The 20,789-nt window shown below is 37.3% G+C and overlaps 1 protein-coding gene across 1 annotated transcript in view; it reads left to right on the forward strand.

Annotated features, from left to right (window-relative positions):
• Nucleotides 1–322: 322 nt before the first annotated feature.
• The window catches only part of TACR3 (tachykinin receptor 3), a 74,121-nt gene continuing 53,654 nt past the window's right edge, over nt 323–20,789 (forward strand). The window contains exon 1 of the mRNA XM_055342511.1: nt 323–855. Within this exon, the coding sequence (XP_055198486.1) occupies nt 323–855 (533 nt within the window). The remainder of the gene's footprint in view (nt 856–20,789) is intronic.

Genomic DNA, 20,789 nt, shown 5'->3' on the forward strand with positions numbered 1-20,789 from the left:
CCGGGGCCCCCGGAGTGCCCCGCTGGTGACAGCTCCTAACATCTCCCTTCCCTCCCCTCTCCGCCTTCTTGCCTGCTGGAGTCGCACACTCCTCCCCGGAGAAGGCGCCTCCCTTGCCCCCCCCCCCCCCCCGGGCATCACCTGCTGGCTCGGAGCATCTCAGACCCAGCAAGGGCCGCGGTAGCGTCTCCGCCTCGCTTGCAGGCGGGGGCTGCGGGCCGCCCAGCGGCCAAAGGACCGGGAAGCCGGAGCTCGGAGGCAGTGGGCGGCCCGGCTGGAGGCTGCAGCGCGGGCAGATCCGCGGCTGGAGACGCGCGGGGCGATGGGCTCTGTCCCAGCAGCCGCCACCTGGACGGACCGCGCGGGCCCCGCGGGCGCGGGCGGCGGCAACCTGAGCGCGGCGCTGGCCGCGGGGGCTGCGGCGGGGGCGGCGGGGGCCGAGTGGCTGCAGCTGCTCGGGCGAGCGGGCAACCTCTCGGCCTCTCCCTCCGCGGCCTCGGCGGCGCCGGCGCAGCCCCGGGCCAACCTCACCAACCAGTTCGTGCAGCCGTCCTGGCGCATCGCGCTCTGGTCCCTCGCCTACGGCCTGGTGGTGGCCGTGGCGGTCTTCGGGAACCTCATCGTCATCTGGATCATCCTGGCCCACAAGCGCATGAGGACCGTCACCAACTACTTCCTCGTGAACCTGGCTTTCTCCGACGCCTCCATGGCTGCCTTCAACACCTTGGTCAACTTCATCTACGCGCTTCACAGCGAGTGGTACTTCGGCGCCAACTACTGTCGCTTCCAGAACTTCTTTCCGATCACGGCGGTGTTCGCCAGCATCTACTCTATGACGGCCATTGCGGTGGACAGGTGAGGAGAGGGCAGGGAGGCAGGAGGGTGGAGGGTGGAGGGTGGAGGGGAGAGAGCAGGGGGGAGGGGGGCAGTGGGATGCCGTCGCCACGGGCACGGTGACTAGACGGATCTCGATAAAAGGCAAGGGCCCAGGAGGGAGTTCTTGGGGAAAGGAGGTCCCTGACACGTAGTCCTCCAACTGGCTCAGGCAGTTTCTGCTTCTGTGGCCTCCCACCGCTGTCCCCCAACCCCCTGATCCCATTCAGGGCGGTTAGAGGGGCTGAGAAGACAAATGAGGGAGATGGGGGAAATCTGTCGTTCCAAGTAGGACAAACTCAGCTAGAAACAATGCTAGCAAGCTTTCTCAGGTGGCTTCAAACAGTTGCTGAAAAACTCATGGTCTCTTGGGTCTTCCTGCTTTCTAGTAGTCACTACTCTGTCAGAGAAATGGACCATGAGTCACCCTCCATCTTCCCCCCTTCTCTCTGGTCTGCTGGTCCTCATCCCCACCCACCGTATTCCCTATCCTTGCTCCAAAGCCAATACTGGCGTGCGCTGCCAGTCATGGAGCATGCACTAGAGGTAACAATGACCCTCCAAAAGACTGCTTTATGCTGGAAGTTTCCACAGTGTCTTGGGTTAGATTTCACTTTCAATGATCTGGGGAGGCTATGAGCTGGGTACACGTTGTTCTTGGAAGATTACAACCAAATGTTTCAAATGATGAGGGGAAAATCTCAAATAATAAACGGTTAAGGGGATCCCTGGGTGGCTCAATGGTTTGGCGCCTGCCTTTGGCCTGCCCTGCATGGAGCCTGCTTCTCCCTCCTCCTGTGTCTCTGCCTCTCTCTCCCTCTCTCTCTCTGTGTCTATCATGAATAAATAAATAAATCTTTAAAAAATAATAAACGGTTAAAAATGAGACATACTACCTTATAGCTATTTAATTTAGCTAATAATTTATAATAAATAGCTAATAATTTATAGCTAATAGTTTTTTAAATATTCCCCCGTCTACAATGGGGATTTCTGAGATTGTTAAGCAATTAAAAGAAGCTAGATAAGTCACCAACATTTGTTCTCGTATTTAAGTTTTTAAATTTTCTGTTTGCATTTGCTTTCTCCTATTGAATATTATGGAATATGTATACTTGTGTTAAGACAATGGTGAACCCCTACTTATTACTGAAAGCTGGTTACACTTTAATTCAATATTATTGTAAAACTTCAACAACACCAGTTGATTCCTCTCTGTTCTGTGATTGGCAGCTGCATGGGAAATGTAGGGAAGGTGGTGATATGACTTTAACTTCAAGCCTCAATTTTAATTGTGAAAAGAAAGTACTTTTTCTATATTAACAGCCTGTTTCAAAATAAAATAAGACTTAATATTCTTACTACATTAAGCCACCACTATGAAATAAAACAAGAAAAAACAAATTCTTTCCATAAATCCATCCTCTGTATTTACTATTTTCAAATAGTGAGCACAAAGATATTGAAAACATAAATCTTTAATAACTACTTTTACATGCTAGGCTCAGAGGATTAAACTGAAGGAGCAGTAGTTAGTAGCCACTAATTAGGATAAATAAGCACAAAATCATATCTTCTAAAAGCCTTGAAACTGTCAATCTTCCCTTTATCTCTGATCTTCCACATATATCTCACCACCTTACTTTTGCAGAAACAGGAATACAAAGTAGGAACAAATCAGCTCCAAGTGGAGGGATAGGTGAAACTGCCTCTAACCTTGCTCCACCAAGATAAAATGAATGTTCTTTTGGTTTGAGCATCTTCCTTTTTTTGTTTTGTTTTGGTTTCGTTTTTCCTTTTTTTTTTTTAATTACTTGTAAACATGTGGTTTTTAATGGAATCAGGAGGGGCATTAGCACATCATGTTTTAAAATTCTCACAATCTTCTTGAGCTATTAATAATTCATTATGAAATTTGATGAAAATTTACTGTGTGGGAAATAGGCATTTCAAAGTCTGAAGGGTACACAAGGGTTATTTTTCCGTTATTTTCTGCCAACATTTATACAAAATCTGAAGTGGTCTTGGAGTTATTTCAGTTGATAATATAATCCTATTTCATCACAATCACTGACCTGATCTTAATGAATACTTATTCTTTACTATTTCTTTAGTAGAAAATATTATTCAGTCACCAAAACAATACAAAATTTATTGAGCATGCAATTTGTAACAAAATTTGAAGAATGTTTGGCTTAGATACTGAAAAGCTTTTTAAAAACTTGTTATTTAAAGTAATACTTTGAGCATACCATTGACAAAAAGAAATACAAACATATAGAAAAATCTACTTAAGATAATTTTTAGAATCAAAGACTATATGAATATAAGTTATTAGAATTCTCAATAGTTTACCATCCCATGGAATCGTTTCTGCACTAGTGTCTTATCAAATATGAACTGGACAAACTAGTCCTGTGGTATTTGTAGTTACTTTGTAGATTCAAGTTTGCAAGATTGACCCCCCATACACACCCTGAGAAATTTCAGGTGAGTCACGGTGCCTTTGGTTATGGTTGCATGGACTCTGCACCCCATATGGAACATAGGCAATAGCAGATGCTCACAGAAATTATATTTTCCCGTATAATTAATGCTTATTGAAATAATCATAAAGGTTATTAGTTCCCTAATTAGTTCTTATTGATAAAGGAATACATCATTTAGACTGCAACATGAATACTTATTGTGCTTTCTATCCTCATTAAATATAAACTGAATTGCATTCTCCTAGGCTAAAGAGAAAACATATTTAACTCACTCTATCCCTCTGCATAAAATCAAAAGACCCTCTGAGCTTGAAAACGATTTCAGCTTTGAGTCAAGCACAAATGGCTTTTCTTCAGCTGTAGCAAAATGCTTGCAATCTCCTATGAACTTGGAAATTGTAGACCTGATTGTAGGTATTCCTTTTATGAACACATGTATTTTGCAAATGGAGAACCTCAAGCTAACTGTGACCACATTTTGTTTTGTTTTGCTTTTGTATGGTACTAGTAACTGCTAAAGATGTTCATGTGAGGTCACAGGTTCTGGTCTTACCCTGACACATTTTCCCTTTTGCTTTGTTAGAAATTTCTGCAAAGCTATTTTTATTAGCTCAGAAAGCATCTTTCAGTTCTACACAGTCCCCTCATGCCTGGAAGTCTAATGCCCACAGACACCCACACACATTACAATTATTTGCCAATGAGCTTGCATTTCTCTTCACCATCCTTCCCAAATTTGCCATTTTGAATCTTAACATTTTTTTAAGATTTTATTTATTCATTTGAGAGACTGAGAGTGTGCAAAGTGAGAGAGAATGAGAGAGAGAAGGAGCATGAGTGGATTGAGGGGCAGAGGGAGAAGCAGACTGCCTGCTGAGCAGGGAGCCCCCCTTGTGGTGCAGGGCTCTATCCTAGGACCTTGGGATCATGACCTGAGTGGAAAGCAGACGCTTAACCAACTGAGCCACCGAGGCACCCCTTGAATTTTAACATTTAAACATGACATTTATTTGAAAGATGCTGAACTTTTCTCACCTGAACTCTGGATATAGCCTGAGAAGCAGAGAACTCCAAGTTGTAAGGTATGGCTAAAGCTCTCCAAATCATCTTCCTTCCAGCCCTCAATCTCTGATCCTTATCTATCCTCTCTACCATTCTTTTTCCCAAGATCATGCAGTACAGCAAAGATTCAAGACACTGTAATCCACTCACGGGTCTGTGCTATTCTCAGGTTATAATACACTCTTAATGGCTCCTAAAGAATCCTGATGACTGTAGAGTTTAATTAGACAAAATTATTACCTTCATTTAAATTAGACTTTAGTGCTTGTTTATATTATATAAATTTTGTATCTATATATTATATCTTTACATGTATATATATTTTACATATGCACTAATAACAAGATACAACACTAATATAAAAAGAACAAAACTTATGAACAGAAAACGCATAGAAGTAAAAATGTCTAACAAACATAAAATTATGAGCTGCTTACAATCCATATCTGCATTCCTTCACCTGCTATTTGCTCCTCAAACTACTCAAATCTGAATTCGTCTCCTAACACTATCTAAAGATAAGTTGTGAAACCCAGTAGGCATTTCAGTCCTCAACTTCTCTGATTTTTCAGTAGTATTTCTATCAGGTAGCTACTGCTTCTTGGCTTCCCACTTCCCAGGTCCCCTCCTTCCTCCTTGGCCTGTCTTCCATGCTTGCATTTCTGATTCTCTGCTTCTATATAGTAATTAAATACATAGGTTCCTCAATGCTAAATCCTGGGCCTGAGTTTGTCCTAACTTTATTCTCTCCCCAAGTAAGTTCATCCAAACCCATGGCTTTGTTTTTCACTTTTGAATAAAGAGCTCTCATTTTTTTCTATCATCTAATTGGTTTTCCTCTGGATTGTAAAGACACATAACAATCTGTACAGTAGACAAATATAAATGAATGAAAAATTAAGTCTGGACAAAATAAAGAGAAAATAGAAACAAAATCAGGGTAAAGTTATAGCATAGACATCAAGTTAAAGAGTCATAATCATTAAAGTTGAACTTAAGATATGTCTGAGATTCTTGATATATAGGCAAAAAATACAATTAGTAATATAGCCTACACTGTCCATAAAATAATACATTCCTTAAGAGCTAAGGAATTTCTGGTATTAGGTTTCAAGAAATTCTTTGTATGGGCAGTAAAGAAGATACTGTCCTCAGCCACACTGTCACAAATACAAAAGCAGGTTTCCTACAGGTTTTTTTTTAATAATAAATTTATTTTTTATTGGTGTTCAATTTGCCAACATGCAGAATAACACCCAGTGCTCATCCTGTCAAGTGTCCCCCTCAGTGCCCACCACCCAGTCACCCCCACCCCCTGCCCTCCTCCCCTTCCACCACCCCTAGTTCGTTTCCCAGAGTTAGGAGTCTTCATGTTCGGTCTCCCTTTCTGATATTTCCTACCCATTTCTTCTCCCTTCCCTTCTATTCCCTTTCACTATTATTTATATTCCCCAAATGAATGAGAACATATAATGTTTGTCCTTCTCCGATTGACTTATTTCACTCAGCATAATACCCTCCAGTTCCATCCACGTCGAAGCAAATGGTGGGTATTTGTCGTTTCTAATGGCTGAGTAATATTCCATTGTATACATAAACCACATCTTCTTTATCCATTCATCTTTCGAAGGACACCGAGGCTCTTTCCACAGTTTGGCTATTGTGGACATTGCTGCTATAAACATCAGGGTGCCGGTGTCCCGGCGTTTCATTGCATCTGTGGCTTTGGGGTAAATCCCCAACAGTGCAATTGCTGGGTCGTAGGGCAGGTCACTTTTACAGGGAAACCTTCCATGAGGCTTCCAATTTAAATTAAATGTACCTTTATTTGTTAAGTGTTCCTCTGGGTGAGCTAAAGGCATGTTTCAAAGCAGAATTCAGTGAATGAAGTCCTCAGGATGCCAAATCTCTTTTTGAACAGTTTCTAGATGGTCAGGTTGGATGCACTGAAGAAATTACAAGAAAGGATAAAGTACATTTCCCCCAGAAGTAATTTTCTCACCTGAACCCTGGGTATAGACTGAGAAGCAGATAACTCAAAGTTGTAAGGTATGGCTAAAGCTCTCCAAATCATCTTCCTTCCAGCCCCCAATCTCCGATCCTTACTATCCTCTCTACCAGTCTTTTATTCCAATATTATTTTTCACTCATTCATTTTAAGAGGCACATATGCACGGTGCAAAAAATTCAAAAATTTAAATATTAGGAGGTTAAATTTACATATGGTTATCCTACTCCCCAAATATAGCCAAGCTATGATCTTCATATTTGCATTTCAACTCTCATTTTGTGATTTATAATCTCATCTCATATATATATGATATTTATACACATACTCTGGTGCATAGTATATTATATACATGCATAAATACAAATATCTTTCATTTATTACTAAAATAATGTCACATTATGTCATTTTTAATTTAATATACTTATAAACATTTATTGAACAAATTATAGATCTCGGACACTATTTGATATAAGAATATAGAGATTTATCTTGCTCTATAATGTTCTTTAAATTTTTAATAGACAATATATATATTTTGTTTAAAATTCAAAAAGTAAATGGCTCACAATTTAAAATCCTATATCTAAACCTTCTTTGAGCTGTGGTTATATGTATTCAGTTACCTACTTGACATTTCCACTTAGATGTCAGAAAGCCCCTTAAACTCCATCAAATGCATTACCTTACCTCTAAACCTTTTTCTTTTCCAATGTTCCCCATTTCAACAAATAGTACAAGCATCCATTCAGTTGTTCAAATAGCTCCCAAATCTATTACCTTTTTTCTGTCTCTACCCCAATTTCCCAAGTCCAGCTATCATTATGATCATACAAAGAATGATGCTTTCAAAATATATATAAGACCATGATTCTGTACCCCTGCTAAAAATCCTACAGTGTTTTCCCATTGCTCTTATGAGAAAAAAAATATTCTTAATCCAGACAATAATGACTGATTCCTTCACCTGTCTAGCTTCATCTCATACTCATACCACAGCTCAACCGGCCTAATCTCCGTTTTAGGCACTCTTATCTTCTTTCAAGTCCCTGAATGTACGATGCTCCATTTTTGCCACAAAATCTTTTTTTTTAAAGATCTTATTTATTTATTCATGAAAGACACACACACACAGAGAGAGAGAGAGAAAGAGAGAGGCAAAGACACAGGCAGAGGGAGAAGCAGGCTCCATGCAGGGAGCCTGACATGGGACTCGATCTCGGGTTTCCAGGATTAGGCCCTGGGCTGAAGGCGGTGCTAAACTGCTGAGCCACCCAGGCTGCCCTGCCACAAAATCTTTGAACACATTTTACCATTTCAAATTTCCTTCTGCCATTTCCTCATTAGTTAAATGTACTCCTTTTTTAAAAAAATATTTTATTTATTTGAGAGGGACACAGAGAGAGAGAGAAGGAGAGAGAGAACAAGTGAGCTGGGTGGGTTGGGAGCAGAGGGAGAGGGAGAAGCAGACTCCCTGCTGAGCAAAGAGCCTGACACCAGGCTTGATCCTCAGACCCCTGGGATCATGATCTGAGCCAAAGGCAAATGCTTAACCAACTGAGCCACCCAAGTGCCTCAAAGGTACTCCTCTTAAATAACAGAACAAATGTCACTTTTACAGGGAAACCTTCCATGAGGCTTCCAATTTAAATTAGATGTCCCTTTATAGACTCTCTTAACACATCAGTCATGGCCTTTTTCATACCTTAAATTTCATTTTTATTTAGGAATATTTGATTAATAATTTCCTCTAATAGACTTGTTTATTTTTTCTAGTAGACTTGTAAACACCATGAAGACAGGTTCAATTCTGATCTTAGTGCCTTTTGTATGCTTACGCTGGTCACAGTGGTTTACACATGGTAGCACACAATCCAGACTATTGAATAAATAAATCTTAAGAGTAATTAAGCAAATGAAAATTAAAATAATGAAATACAACTCTTTATTAAAATTGGCAGAGATTGGTAAGTATGTTTGTAGTGAACAGGGCATTTTTATATATGCTTTTAGGTTGAACCATAGGCAATTGCCATTTTTTTTTTTTAGTTTAAAATGTCAATATTCTGGGAGATCCCTGGGTGGCTCAGTGGTTTAGCACCTGCCTTCAGCCCAGGGTGTGATCCTGGAGTCCCGGGATCGAGTCCCACATTGGGCTCCCTGCATGAAGCCTGCTTCTCCCTCTGCCTGTGTCTCTGCTCTCTCTCTCTCTCTCTCTCTCTCTCTCTCTTTCTGTGTCTCTCATGAATAAATAAATAAAATCTTTAAAAAAATAAAAAATAAAATGTCAACATCCTATATCATTTAGCCTAACAATTGGATATATTTTGTCGAAACCTTTCAGGAGTTCAATTTGCCAATATATTCAAGGATATTTTTCTTATTTTTCTTTTCTCTTCCTCTTTTTTTTTAAGATTTTATTTATTTATTCATGAGAGACACATAGAGAGACAGAGACACAGGTAGAGGGAGAAGCAGGCTCCATGCAGGGAGCCTGATGTGGGACTCGATCTCAGGTCTCCAGGATCACACCTGAAGACAGTGCTAAACCACTGAGCCACCAAGGCTGCCCAGTCTCTTTCTTTCTTTCTTTCTTTCTTTCTTTCTTTCTTTCTTTCTTTCTTTCTTTCTTTCCTTCCTTCCTTCCTTCCTTCCTTCCTTCCTTTCTTTCTCTCTTTCTTTCTTCCTTCCGTCCTTCCTTCCTTTCTTTCTTTTTTTCTTTCTCTCTCTCTCTCTCTTTTTTTTTTGAGAGAGAGAGAGAACGAGAGCGAGTGTGCATGGGAGAGAACAGGGGAGGGGCAGAATGAGAGGAAGAAAGAAAATTCTAAGCAGGATCCTTTCACAAGGCTCCGTCTTAGGACTCTAGGATCATGACGTGAGTCAAAATCAAGAGTCAGACCCTTAACCAACTGAGCCACCTAGGCACCCCTCAAGGATATTTTTCAAATCAAAATTCAAAGTTTAATGAAAACATTAAATCAAACATTCAAAGTTTAATGAAAACATTAAAAATTCCAACAAAAGAAAATGATCAAATAAATGATGGGGCATCTATGAGGCCAAAATTAAATTCTGTGTAGAAATTTAAATCCCATATTTGAATATAACATTAGTCCTCTCAAGTCTCCAGGCACACATGTATAAATGTGGCAACATTAGCAAAAATATCAATATTTTTAGTTCATAACCTTTCCTTATAAACCACTTCTTGGGGCGCCTGGGTGGCTCAGTCAGTTAGGCTCAGGCAGTGATCCCAGGGTACTGGGACTGAGCCTTGAATTGGGCTCTCTTCTCAGCAGGGAGCCTGGTTCTCCCTCTCCCTCTGCTACTCCCCCTGCTCTCTCACTCACTCTCTCACTCTCTCGCTGTCTCTCTCTCTCTTACAAATACATAAATAAAATTTCAAAAACAAAACAAAAAAATACTTCTTGGTAGTCTCCAATGATTTCAGAGTCCCTAGGAAGGTCTGATAACAGTTCATCAGTAGTCCTCTTTAGCACTTCTAATCTCCCCATCCCACCCTAAGGAAAAAAGAAAAAGAAAAAGCGGTATCATCACACTGGTAGAGAGCATGACAGTTTCTCTTGAGGTGGAAACACTGTCTTTCTCCAGATTGTTGTTTGGGCACATTGCATCCAAATCTGCAAAATTCATAAGTTACAATCTTTATTCTGTGCTTGAAATTTTTGTGATGACTATTTGTGTTGAAAGAGCATTTAGAAGAAATGATCTTGTTCCTAATCTTTGTTTCATTAACAATTTCCTAATGACCAATATTCCTTCATCTTCCACTTGCAATTCTCTCTCCCTGGGCTCAGCAATAAATGATATGTCCAGGATGGGGAACTGTCCATACCTCCTCTTCCCCATGCCTCATAACTCTGATCATTTTTATTGAAGCCTGCTCACTGGTATATTAAATAAATTCTGCAAAATACACAATTGGGGTTTGCAGCCCTACCACCTCATTAGACACAGTCAGAGTCTGAATCCCATTTTAGACTCAGCAGGATTTCTAACACGTGAGGAATTTTTAGACTATGGATTTAACAGTCTGATATAATTCTATAAATGCGTGAGAAATATCAGAAAGGGAGACAAAACATAAAGACTTCTAACTCTGGGAAATGAACTAGGGGTGGTGGAGGGGGAGGAGGGCGGGGGGTGGGGGTGAATGGGTGATGGGCACTGAGGGGGACACTTGACGGGATGAGCACTGGGTGTTATTCTGTATGTTGGTAAATTGAACACCAATAAAAATTAATTTATATAAAAAATAAATAAATAAATAAATAAACATTAAAAAAAATAAAAAAAATAATAAAAATAAATGCAAAAGGTTTATTTGCTCCGAATGGTGAGACTTTGGGTAACTTTATTTTGTTTTGTACTTTTCTTTTTAAATTATCTACAACATGTGCTTATTTTGCATGAAACAAATTATTAATTAATTGAAGTTCTGTGGATAGTGGTGAAGGCTGCACAACAATGTGAATGTACTTAATACTTGGACTATACACTCAAAAATAGTTAAAATGGTAAATTTTATGTATGTTTTACCACAGCACAAATTTTTCAAATATTAATTAAATATTTTTTAAAGAACCAATAGTGACTCTGAGATATATGCTAAATAGTTTGAACTGCAGAGCTAAATAACTTGATTAAACTTTGTATAGACATTCTTGTGGTAGATGTCTTATGGCAACATTTTTAAACATATTTCCTGGCTGAGTTTGAATTTATGAAGAAAGCTCTGGCAAGAGAGTACTGTTAACATTATAATAGATTATTTTATAGGCTGTGAAATCTTTTTTTCCAGGAATTGTATAATAATATCTCAGCTGTGTGGAATAGCTTAAAAGCCTGGCTAATGGTACAAGATAAACTTAGTTTGGTATGTGACATAGGTTTTTAAATATTTGCTTAAATATCACATTTTGAGTTTTTATTATAATCGATGAGATTTTTTCCTTCCTATCTGCCCAAGTATCAAGGTTATTTAAAATTCTCTTTTATGCACACCTGTAAGTAAGGAAAATATGTATATGATTATATCACTAGGTAAGAGTTGGCTCAGTTTTGTTCTGGAGCTGGTTTTTACTGGCTAGAAGGACTCAATTGTACACATTTCTTCCCAACTCTGCATTTAGTGATGTTAGTTTGGTAGCTGGAAATCATGGTAGGAGTTTACACCACAAAAATCTGAAAACACTAGAAATCGGAAGTTTTGTTTTCCATTTGATTTTTTTCACCCAGTGTGGTTGTAGTTAAACATTTACCAGCATACAACTCACTATATTTATAGTCACTCACTCAACAGGTATTTCTTGAGTACCTTCTAAGTACTAAACACTGTATAGATATGGTACACACATTGGGATGAACAAGATAGATATGGCTCATATCCTAATGAAACCAATTAATATATCTAACTTGAACCCCTCAGCTGTATTCCAGCATCTTAAATCCAACAACCTATTCAACTTTACCAGTGAAATGTCTAACAGGCATCTCAGTCTATCCTGGGGTTGAGATGTCCCCAGACTTTACTGAATTCTTTACATTCCTTCAAACTTATTCTTCCTGCAGTCTTCTGAGGTCAAAATCTGAGCCTCAGGTCAAAACTCTTAAACATATTCTTGACTCATCTCTTATTTCCTACTCCATATGCAATCCATCTAGAGACAAATCTAACACCTCTATTTTTAGAATATATGTAGAACCTAATCACTTCTTAAGATATCTACTGTTGCCTTCCTAGTCTTAATCCATTTCTCACCTAACATGTTTCCCTGCTCCTACTCTTATTCATTTTTGATTTGTTCTAAATGAAACCACCAGAGGTATCCTGTTAGTAATGAATCTGATCATTTTCCCCTCAGCAAATTCTCCAATGGCTCCCCAGTTCTCTCAGGACAGAAATCAATCAGGACAGAAATCAAAGTTCTTACAATGGTTTATAGAAATTTGTAGCAACTGGTCCTTTGTTACTCTCTGCTCTTATCTCCTGCTACTCACTACTCCACCACTCCGCTTCACCATCATTAGTCTCCTCTGTTTCAGCAATATAGTAAGCATATTTTCACTTCAGGATCTTTCCTTTTTCACTTTCTATGTGAAACATGCTTTCTCCAGATAGCCACATTCCTCATTCCCTGTACTACTTCTGAACTATAACTGTTTTACTTAAAGTTGATTTATTCTTTATCACATGTATCACCTTCTGAAATACTATACAGTTTTTTAAAGATTTTTTATTTACTTATTCATGATAGACATAGAGAGGGAGAGAGGCAGAGACACAGGAGGAGGGAGAAGCAGGCTCCATGCCGGGAGACGTGGGACTCGATCCAGGGACTCCAGGATCGCGCCCTGGGCCAAAGGCAGGCGCTAAACCGCTGAGCCACCCAGGGATCCCATGAAATACTATACAATTAGTTCATCTTTATTGCTTATTGTTTTCTATCTGTCTGTCCTACTGGGTTGTAAGTTCTATGAGGACTAGATAAGACCTTTATTTCAATTAAATGAGTGAATAATAACATTTATGATAACTATAAGAATATGTAGTAGGGGAAAGCAGATGTAGACTGTTAGAATAGAAAAAGACAGAAATTGTAGAAGCATTGTTAAAGTTCATTGTACAGAGGAATAGAAACTATCTCCTAGGGATCCCTGAGTGGCGCAGCGGTTTGGCGCCTGCCTTTGGCCCAGGGCGCGATCCTGGAGACCCGGGTTCGAATCCCACATCGGGCTCCCGGTGCATGGAGCCTGCTTCTCCCTCTGCCTGTGTCTCTGCCTCTCTCTCTGTGTGTGACTATCATAAATAAATAAAAATTAAAAAAAAAGAAACTATCTCCTAACAAGTTGACTATGAGTAGTTAATATTTAAGTAAAAATAAAACATTTTAAATACTCTTTACAGCCTAATGCATGATTATAATATCCAGCTGAATTATCAATAAAGAAAAAGGCTTGGAGATTTTCAAAGCATAAGAAACAATTTTGAAGAAAACAAAATATTCACAAAATTGAGTGTTTATGTTGAGTAAGTACCTTTAATCACAATTCAGAATTCCCAGATAAAGAAACCTATTGAATTTAAAAGATGGCACAGAAAAATAAAATAAAATAAAATAAAAGATGGCACAGTATTGATTTTATATACCTTCAAATTGAACGGATATATGTATGTAATTTTTCCCATAAGCTAACTACTCAGCATAAGATAAATTCAAAATCTTTTACTCCTTAAATCAAGATGTTGTCAATATCTCTTCAACAAAGACTTACATAATCCTAATTTCATGTTGAAGACTACAGTGTTTCAGAATCAAACAAAATGAATATAATCCAATATTATTTTTTAAATAATAGATTAAAATATCATTGCTATGCAAGATATTACTCATTCACCTGTCACAGAACCATTGCTGATAAATATCTCGAATTAACTTAATATGCATTTTTCCCCTTTTTTCTCTCCCCTTAGACAGGACAGGAAGGCTAGGGTAGGATAGAGTAGGATACTTCCCTTCTCCTACTTGGAAGGCTATAGGGGGCTGGATTTTGCTATACCTTTCCCCTAAGACAGTTAGTTAGATTCTGATAATACCTTGTCTGATTAGGCTCTGGCTAACTAGTTTCCCCTATTGGCAGACCTAATTAAGAACAGTCTTTAATGTGTTTCAAATAGTTCCTTTCCCCCTCTCCTTGCCAGAGCATGAGGGAGTGTTTCTCCGATAGTTACTATGGTAACATGGTCAAGTTCCTGGAGATAACTCTGATAATATTGTGGGCCCCCTTATGATTGGGTCTCCCTGAAGTCTTTAAGTCTCAGACATGTCCACTCTGAGCCTCCAGCAATTCATATACTACAGCTGAGATTTTCCTACCCACACACTAGTTCTGATGGAGTTTTTGTTTGTGAACCTCTGTTCAGATATTTGCCTGTCTGCTCAACTTTGGTCCAGTGGTTTTCCCTGCGTCTTTCCCTCTCCTACAGATCTGAGAAACATTGCTGATTTTTCAGTCTGTGCAACTTTTTACTGGTTAGATGAAGTAGTAACTTCCAAGCTCTCTGCATGCAGAACCCAGAAACCAGAAGTGTCATGATATTTTCTTTTACACACACAAAAAGAAAGGGAAGGAAGGAAGGAAGGAAGGAAGGAAGGAAGGAAGGAAGGAAAGCAAGAAAGAAAGAAACCACACTTATTTTTCAATATTTTGAATGTTTAAAATTACACTGCATGAAATATTAGTTTTACTATTTTTTTCATTTCCTTATGTACACAGGACTGAAAGAGATTTTTAAGTTTTTTGCAGAAATTTTTAAAGGTTACAGAAAATCTGTCATTTTTCTCATTGATTATTAAGATCATTTTGCACAGTTTCAACTTGCATAGTCATTATGATGTTCCCATACTTTGCTAAGTGAGAACTGCTGGCATGTTAGGCATCACAACTTAATTGCCTAAGTTTGGTAATAAATACTTTTTTTCTCAGACAGTTGCACACTGGTTAGCACATACAGACCATTCTATTCACCAAAGATAATTATTATATTATTTAAGAATAAATCTTGCTATTTGCAATGACATGGATGGAGCCTCAGTATAATGTTAAGCAGAATAAATCAGAAAAGACAAATACCATAGGATTTCCCTTGTATGTGGAATTTAAGAAACAAAACAAATAAGCAAAGGGGAAAAATTAGAGCACAAGAGGGGACCAAACCAAGAAACAGGCTTTAGCTATAGAGAACAAATTGATGGTTACCAGAAGGGAGGTGGGTTGGGGATATGTTAAATGGGTGATGGGGATTAGGGAGGACATTTACTGTGATGAGCACCAGGTTATGTATGTGAATGTTGAATCATACATTGTACACCTGAAACTAATATTACACTGCAAAAAAAATGATATTACACTGCAAGGTAACTAACTGGAATTTAAATAAAAACTTAAAAACATACCTTTGTCAGTGATACAAATTATAAAGTTATGCAAATAGAATTGAAAAGGATTATACAAAGAAAATACCAGAAACTAATAAAAAGCATAGTTAGTCCAATAAGAAATTTGGAATTTATCTAATATTTTGGAAAAACACAAGTTAGAGTCTCACTTTACACAATGTGCTAATATAAATATCAGATAGACTAAATAGTTAAAATATAACAATCAAACCATGAAGAAAAAAACAGAAAATCTTATCATTAAATAATCTTAGCCAGGAAAAAAATTCTAAGCATCAGAACAGCAGAAGAATACAGAGTAAGATATTAGTTGCTTTGACTGTAAGAAACTATATAACCAAAACATATAGTTTAACCACAAAATCAAAAATATTAAAGCATAATTAAATAGCAAGCAAACTGTTTTAATTATTTTCAGTATAAATTATAGACACAGGGTTTATAACTTTAATTTATAATAAGCTCCTATAAATCAAGAAAATATTAAAGCAAATATACAAAATATGACAATTTTAAAAGAATAAAACTATTACAAAATAAATGAAAAAATATTTATCTTCAAAATATTCATTTCAAAATATTTTATACCTTGCTAATGAAAGTTAGAGAAGCAGCCATTCTAAATTTTTGCTGATGGAAATAGAAATCAAAAAACATTTTGTGAAATCAATTTGGTAATGTATATACTAAAATTGCTCATTCCATTAGACACAGCAATTCTAACTCCAAGTATCTATCCATAAAAAATAAGGTTGCAAAGAATGACTTTATTGTTTTCAATTTTTTCACATTATAATAGGTCAGAAATAGATATTCTTAGGCACATTTTAGAGTATTGTGTAGTGATTAAGAATAACATTTCAAGAATATTTATATTCAAAGAGCATACAGTAAAATATTGATTACAGAGAATGTATATTACTATAAACAGGTACAGGATATAATGATACATGCATAAATATGCATATGCATAAATAAAATAGTAAAAAGGAAATGAATGGGGAATATAAATAATAGTGAAAGGGAATAGAAGGGAAGGGAAGGGAGAAGAAATGGGTAGGAAATATCAGAAAGGGAGACAGAACATGAAGACTCCTAACTCTGGGAAACGAACTAGGGGTGGTGGAAAGGGAGGAGGGCGGGGGTGGGGGTGAATGGGTGACAGGCACTGAGGGGGGCACTTGACGGGATGAGCACTGGGTGTTATTCTGTACGTTGGCAAATTGAACACCAATAAAAAATAAATTTATTATTAAAAAAATAAATAAATAAAAGCCCTCCTTCCCCCCCACCCCCGCAAAAAAAAAAAAGGAAATGAAAAATGAACCAGGATATATAGCAATATTGTCCCTTAGTGACAGGATTATAGGGAATTTGTATTTTCTTTTTTTTTTTAGATTTTATTTATTTATTTATTTAGAGATAGAGAATGGGCATGGAAGGGGCAGAGGGAGAGGGAGAAGCAGAGCCCCTGCTGATCAGGGAGCCTGAATTCAGTCTCCATCCCAGGAGCCTGGATCACAACCTGAGCTAAAGGCAGAAGTTTAATCAACTGATCCACTCAGGAGCCCCTGTATCTTCTTAATATACCTTAGTATCCTCAGTTTCATAATCTGGGAGGGGGAAGTAACTTTCTATAAAGTAGGAGAAGATTATTTTTCCACAATTTCATTTTGTAGAAAGACCTGAACATTCACATGCTTTCTCATTATTCTATTACTTTGCTGATTTACATCCGCTTTGCCTTTGCTGTGACCTGTTCCGTAAAACTCATTTTGAGGTACTTTACATGTACCTGTTCCTACAAATCTATGGAGTTATGGAATAAAGGAGATTTAATGACCCTTCGTACAGTATTTTCCATTCATTTGCTATTTGGATAGGGTTCCACTATTTGATTTATTAATTTTTAGGGAATCACTGTGATAGGTTGTTTAAAAAATTCTACAAGCACCACATATATAAAGTTTCAAAATAAATGGAGAGAAGTGTTAACATTTTCTGATGTGATGAACTCTCCTCTGTAATTACATCAAGTTCACTAATCATGTTCAGCTCTTCTTCATCTTTACTAGGTTTTGTTATTGTTGTTGTTTTGTTTTCTGCTCTACCAGTTACTGAGAGAAGTATGCAATAGTCCAACTATACCTGGGAATGTATTTTTCATTTTAGTTCTGTCTAATTTTCTTTGCATATTTTAAAGCAATGTTAATACAAATCTAGGATTTCTTTTGCATTCCTGTTGAATGTATCTTTTGTATCATTATGAAATGTCTATCTTTACATTTTGTATCACTTCATGCCTTAAAGTCTAATGTTTGTGATACTTTTTTGGGGGAGGGAGACTGTGTTTACATAATAACCTCTTTCACAGAAATTTTTTTTAATTTATTTATTTATGATAGTCACAGAGAGAGATAGAAAGAAAGAGAGAGAGAGGCAGAGACACAGGCAGACGGAGAAGCAGGCTCCATGCACCGGGAGCCCGACGTGGGATTCGATCCCGGGTCTCCAGGATCGCGCTCTGGGCCAAAGGCAGGCGCTAAACCGCTGAGCCACCCAGGGATCCCCCCAGAAATATTTTAATACCAAAACTATCTAATATGATTAGAAATCACAAACTTGATTTCAATGATTTATGAAAATATAAATTCCAACTATATAACTTTATTTATAATCAACATACAGTATAATTGATTTTAATTGATGTACAAATGCAAGATTTTTAATGCATGAATAGATTCATTTAACAGCCACCACAATCAGAACACATTTTTTTCCCTTTTGCTATATCTTTGTATTCATACCTTCTCTTTGCCCTAAGACCTGGTAATCACTTATTTGCCTTCTACCACTGTAGTTTAGTCTTTTGGGAAAAAAATATTAAATTAATATAATCATACAACATGTAAACTCTGAGTCCAGATACTTTCACTAACCATAACATCTCTGAGGTTTATCTAAGTTGCCAAGTATTTCAAAAGTTTTCTCCTTTTTATTACTGAGGATATTGAATTGTATGGATGTACCAAAGTTTGTTCATCCATTGTTGGTAAAACGTTTGGGTTGTTTCTAGTTTTGAGTGATTATGAAGAGAGTTGCTATAAACACCCATGCAAAGATTTGTGTGTGAACAGAAGTTTTCATTTCTCTAGGGTAAATAACAAAAGTGGGATTGCTGGGCCATATAATAAATGTATATTTAACTTTGTAAGAAATTGTGATAACACTTCATACCTGTCAGAGTCGCTATTATCAAAAAGACAAGAGATAACAAGTGTTGGCAAAGATGTGGAAAGGCAACCCTTGTGTACTTCTGGTGGGAATGTAAATTGGTGCAGCTACTATAGAAAACAGTATGGAGGGGATCCCTGGGTGGCACAGCGGTTTGGCGCCTGCCTTTGGCCGAGGGCGCGATCCTGGAGACCCGGGATCGAATCCCACGTCGGGCTCCCTGTGTATGGAGCCTGCTTCTCCCTCTGCCTGTGTCTCTGCCTCTCTCTCTCTCTCTCTGTGACTATCATAAATAAATTAAAAAAATTTAAAAAAATCATTTGTATAAAAAAAAAAAGAAAAAAGAAAACAGTATGGAGGTTTCTCAAAAAATTAAACGTAGAACTAGCATACGATCCAGCAATTCCATTTCTGGGTATTTATCCAAAGAAAACAAAAAAGGTTCATTTGAAATAAATAAATGAATGAATGAATAAATAAATAAATAAATAAATATCTGAAATATATATGTGTGTATATATATATATATATAATCACTATATTCATTACAGTGTTATTTACAATAGCCAAGATAAGAAAGTAACCTAAGTGTCCATCAATAGATGAATAAAGAAGATGTGCTATATGTATGCAATGGAATATTATTTAGGTATAAAAAAGAATGAAATCATACCATTTGCAACAACATGGATGAACCTAGAGGGTATTATGACAAGTGAAACAGTCAAACAGAGAAAGGCAAATATCCTATGATTTCACTTGTATGTGGAATCTAAAAGATAAAACAAACAAAACAGGAACAAACTCATAAGTACAGAGAATGAACAGGTGTTTGCCAAAAGAGAGGTGGGTAGGTGGATGAGCAAAATAGGTGAAGGGAATTAAGAGTTACAAACTTCCAGTTATAAAATATGTAAGTTACAGGGACATGAAGCACAGTATAGGGAATATAGTCAATAATATTATAATAATTTTGTATGATGACAGATGGATAACTACACTTATCATGGTGAACATTTCATAATGTAAATAAATGTCAAATCAGTGTCATGTACATCTGAAACTAATGATATTGTATGTCAACTATACTTTAATAAAAAGAAAAAAGAAAAAAATGTGAAACTGTTTTCCTCAGTGGCTATACCCTTTTGCATTCATACCAACAGTATATGGAGTCCAACTTATCCAGATCCTCATCAGCAATTGATATCGTCAGTATTTTTGTTTTTATTTAAGCAATACTAATGTGTGTGTAGTTGTATCTTAATGTGTTTTTTTAATATTTATTTCTTTGAGATAGAGAGAGTGAGTGAGTGAGAGAGTTAGAATCTGAAGCAGACTCCACACTTAGCAGGGAGCCCAATGTGGGGCTTGATCCCACAACCACGAGATAATGACCCACAGGAAACCAATAGTCATATGCTTAACCAACCAACTGAGCCACCCAGGCTCCCATCAATGTGGTTTTAATTCATATTTCATTAATGAATAATAATGTTGGACATTTTTGTGTGCTTATTTGTCATTAATATTTCTTCATACATGAAGTATCTGTTCAAGCCATTTGCCCATTTTTAAATTAGATTGTTTTCTTACTGTTGAGATATTTTTATGACCTTATTGAATTATAATTTACATTCCATAAAATACAGTCATTTTAAGTACATAATTCAATAATTATTCATAAGTTTTTAGTTAGGTAACCATTAACACAATCTAATTTAAGAACATTTTTATTTCCCCGAAAAGAAACTTCACTCTAATTGTAGTCATTCCCATTCCTAGTCCTAGGAATGTTCATTTCAAGTTGATTTCCTTTAACACCTTTGTAAAATGGTGTTTGTTAAATGGCTTATCTATTTAATTTTGTAAATGGCCTCTTTATTAAACTCTCTTCAGTTTTCCCACTCCAGTGTGCAATCTCTTTTCCCTGGAGCTCTGACTGACACAACGTAGTAAATTTGAGCATAAAGTAAGATATTTAGTGACACTAGTAAAGATTGTGCAGCACTGCAGTTAATTCTGTCGAAAGTGAAGAAACAGTGAAATAATTTAGAAAGATAACTTTAAAGACATTGTTAAGAAAGCAAAGAAAGAGTAGCATCAGGAAAATTCGTTATGACAATGTTCCAATAGTCCAAG

This window comes from Nyctereutes procyonoides, unplaced genomic scaffold (assembly GCF_905146905.1).
Source record: "Nyctereutes procyonoides isolate TBG_1078 unplaced genomic scaffold, NYPRO_anot_genome, whole genome shotgun sequence".
Taxonomy (NCBI): Eukaryota; Metazoa; Chordata; class Mammalia; order Carnivora; family Canidae; genus Nyctereutes; species Nyctereutes procyonoides.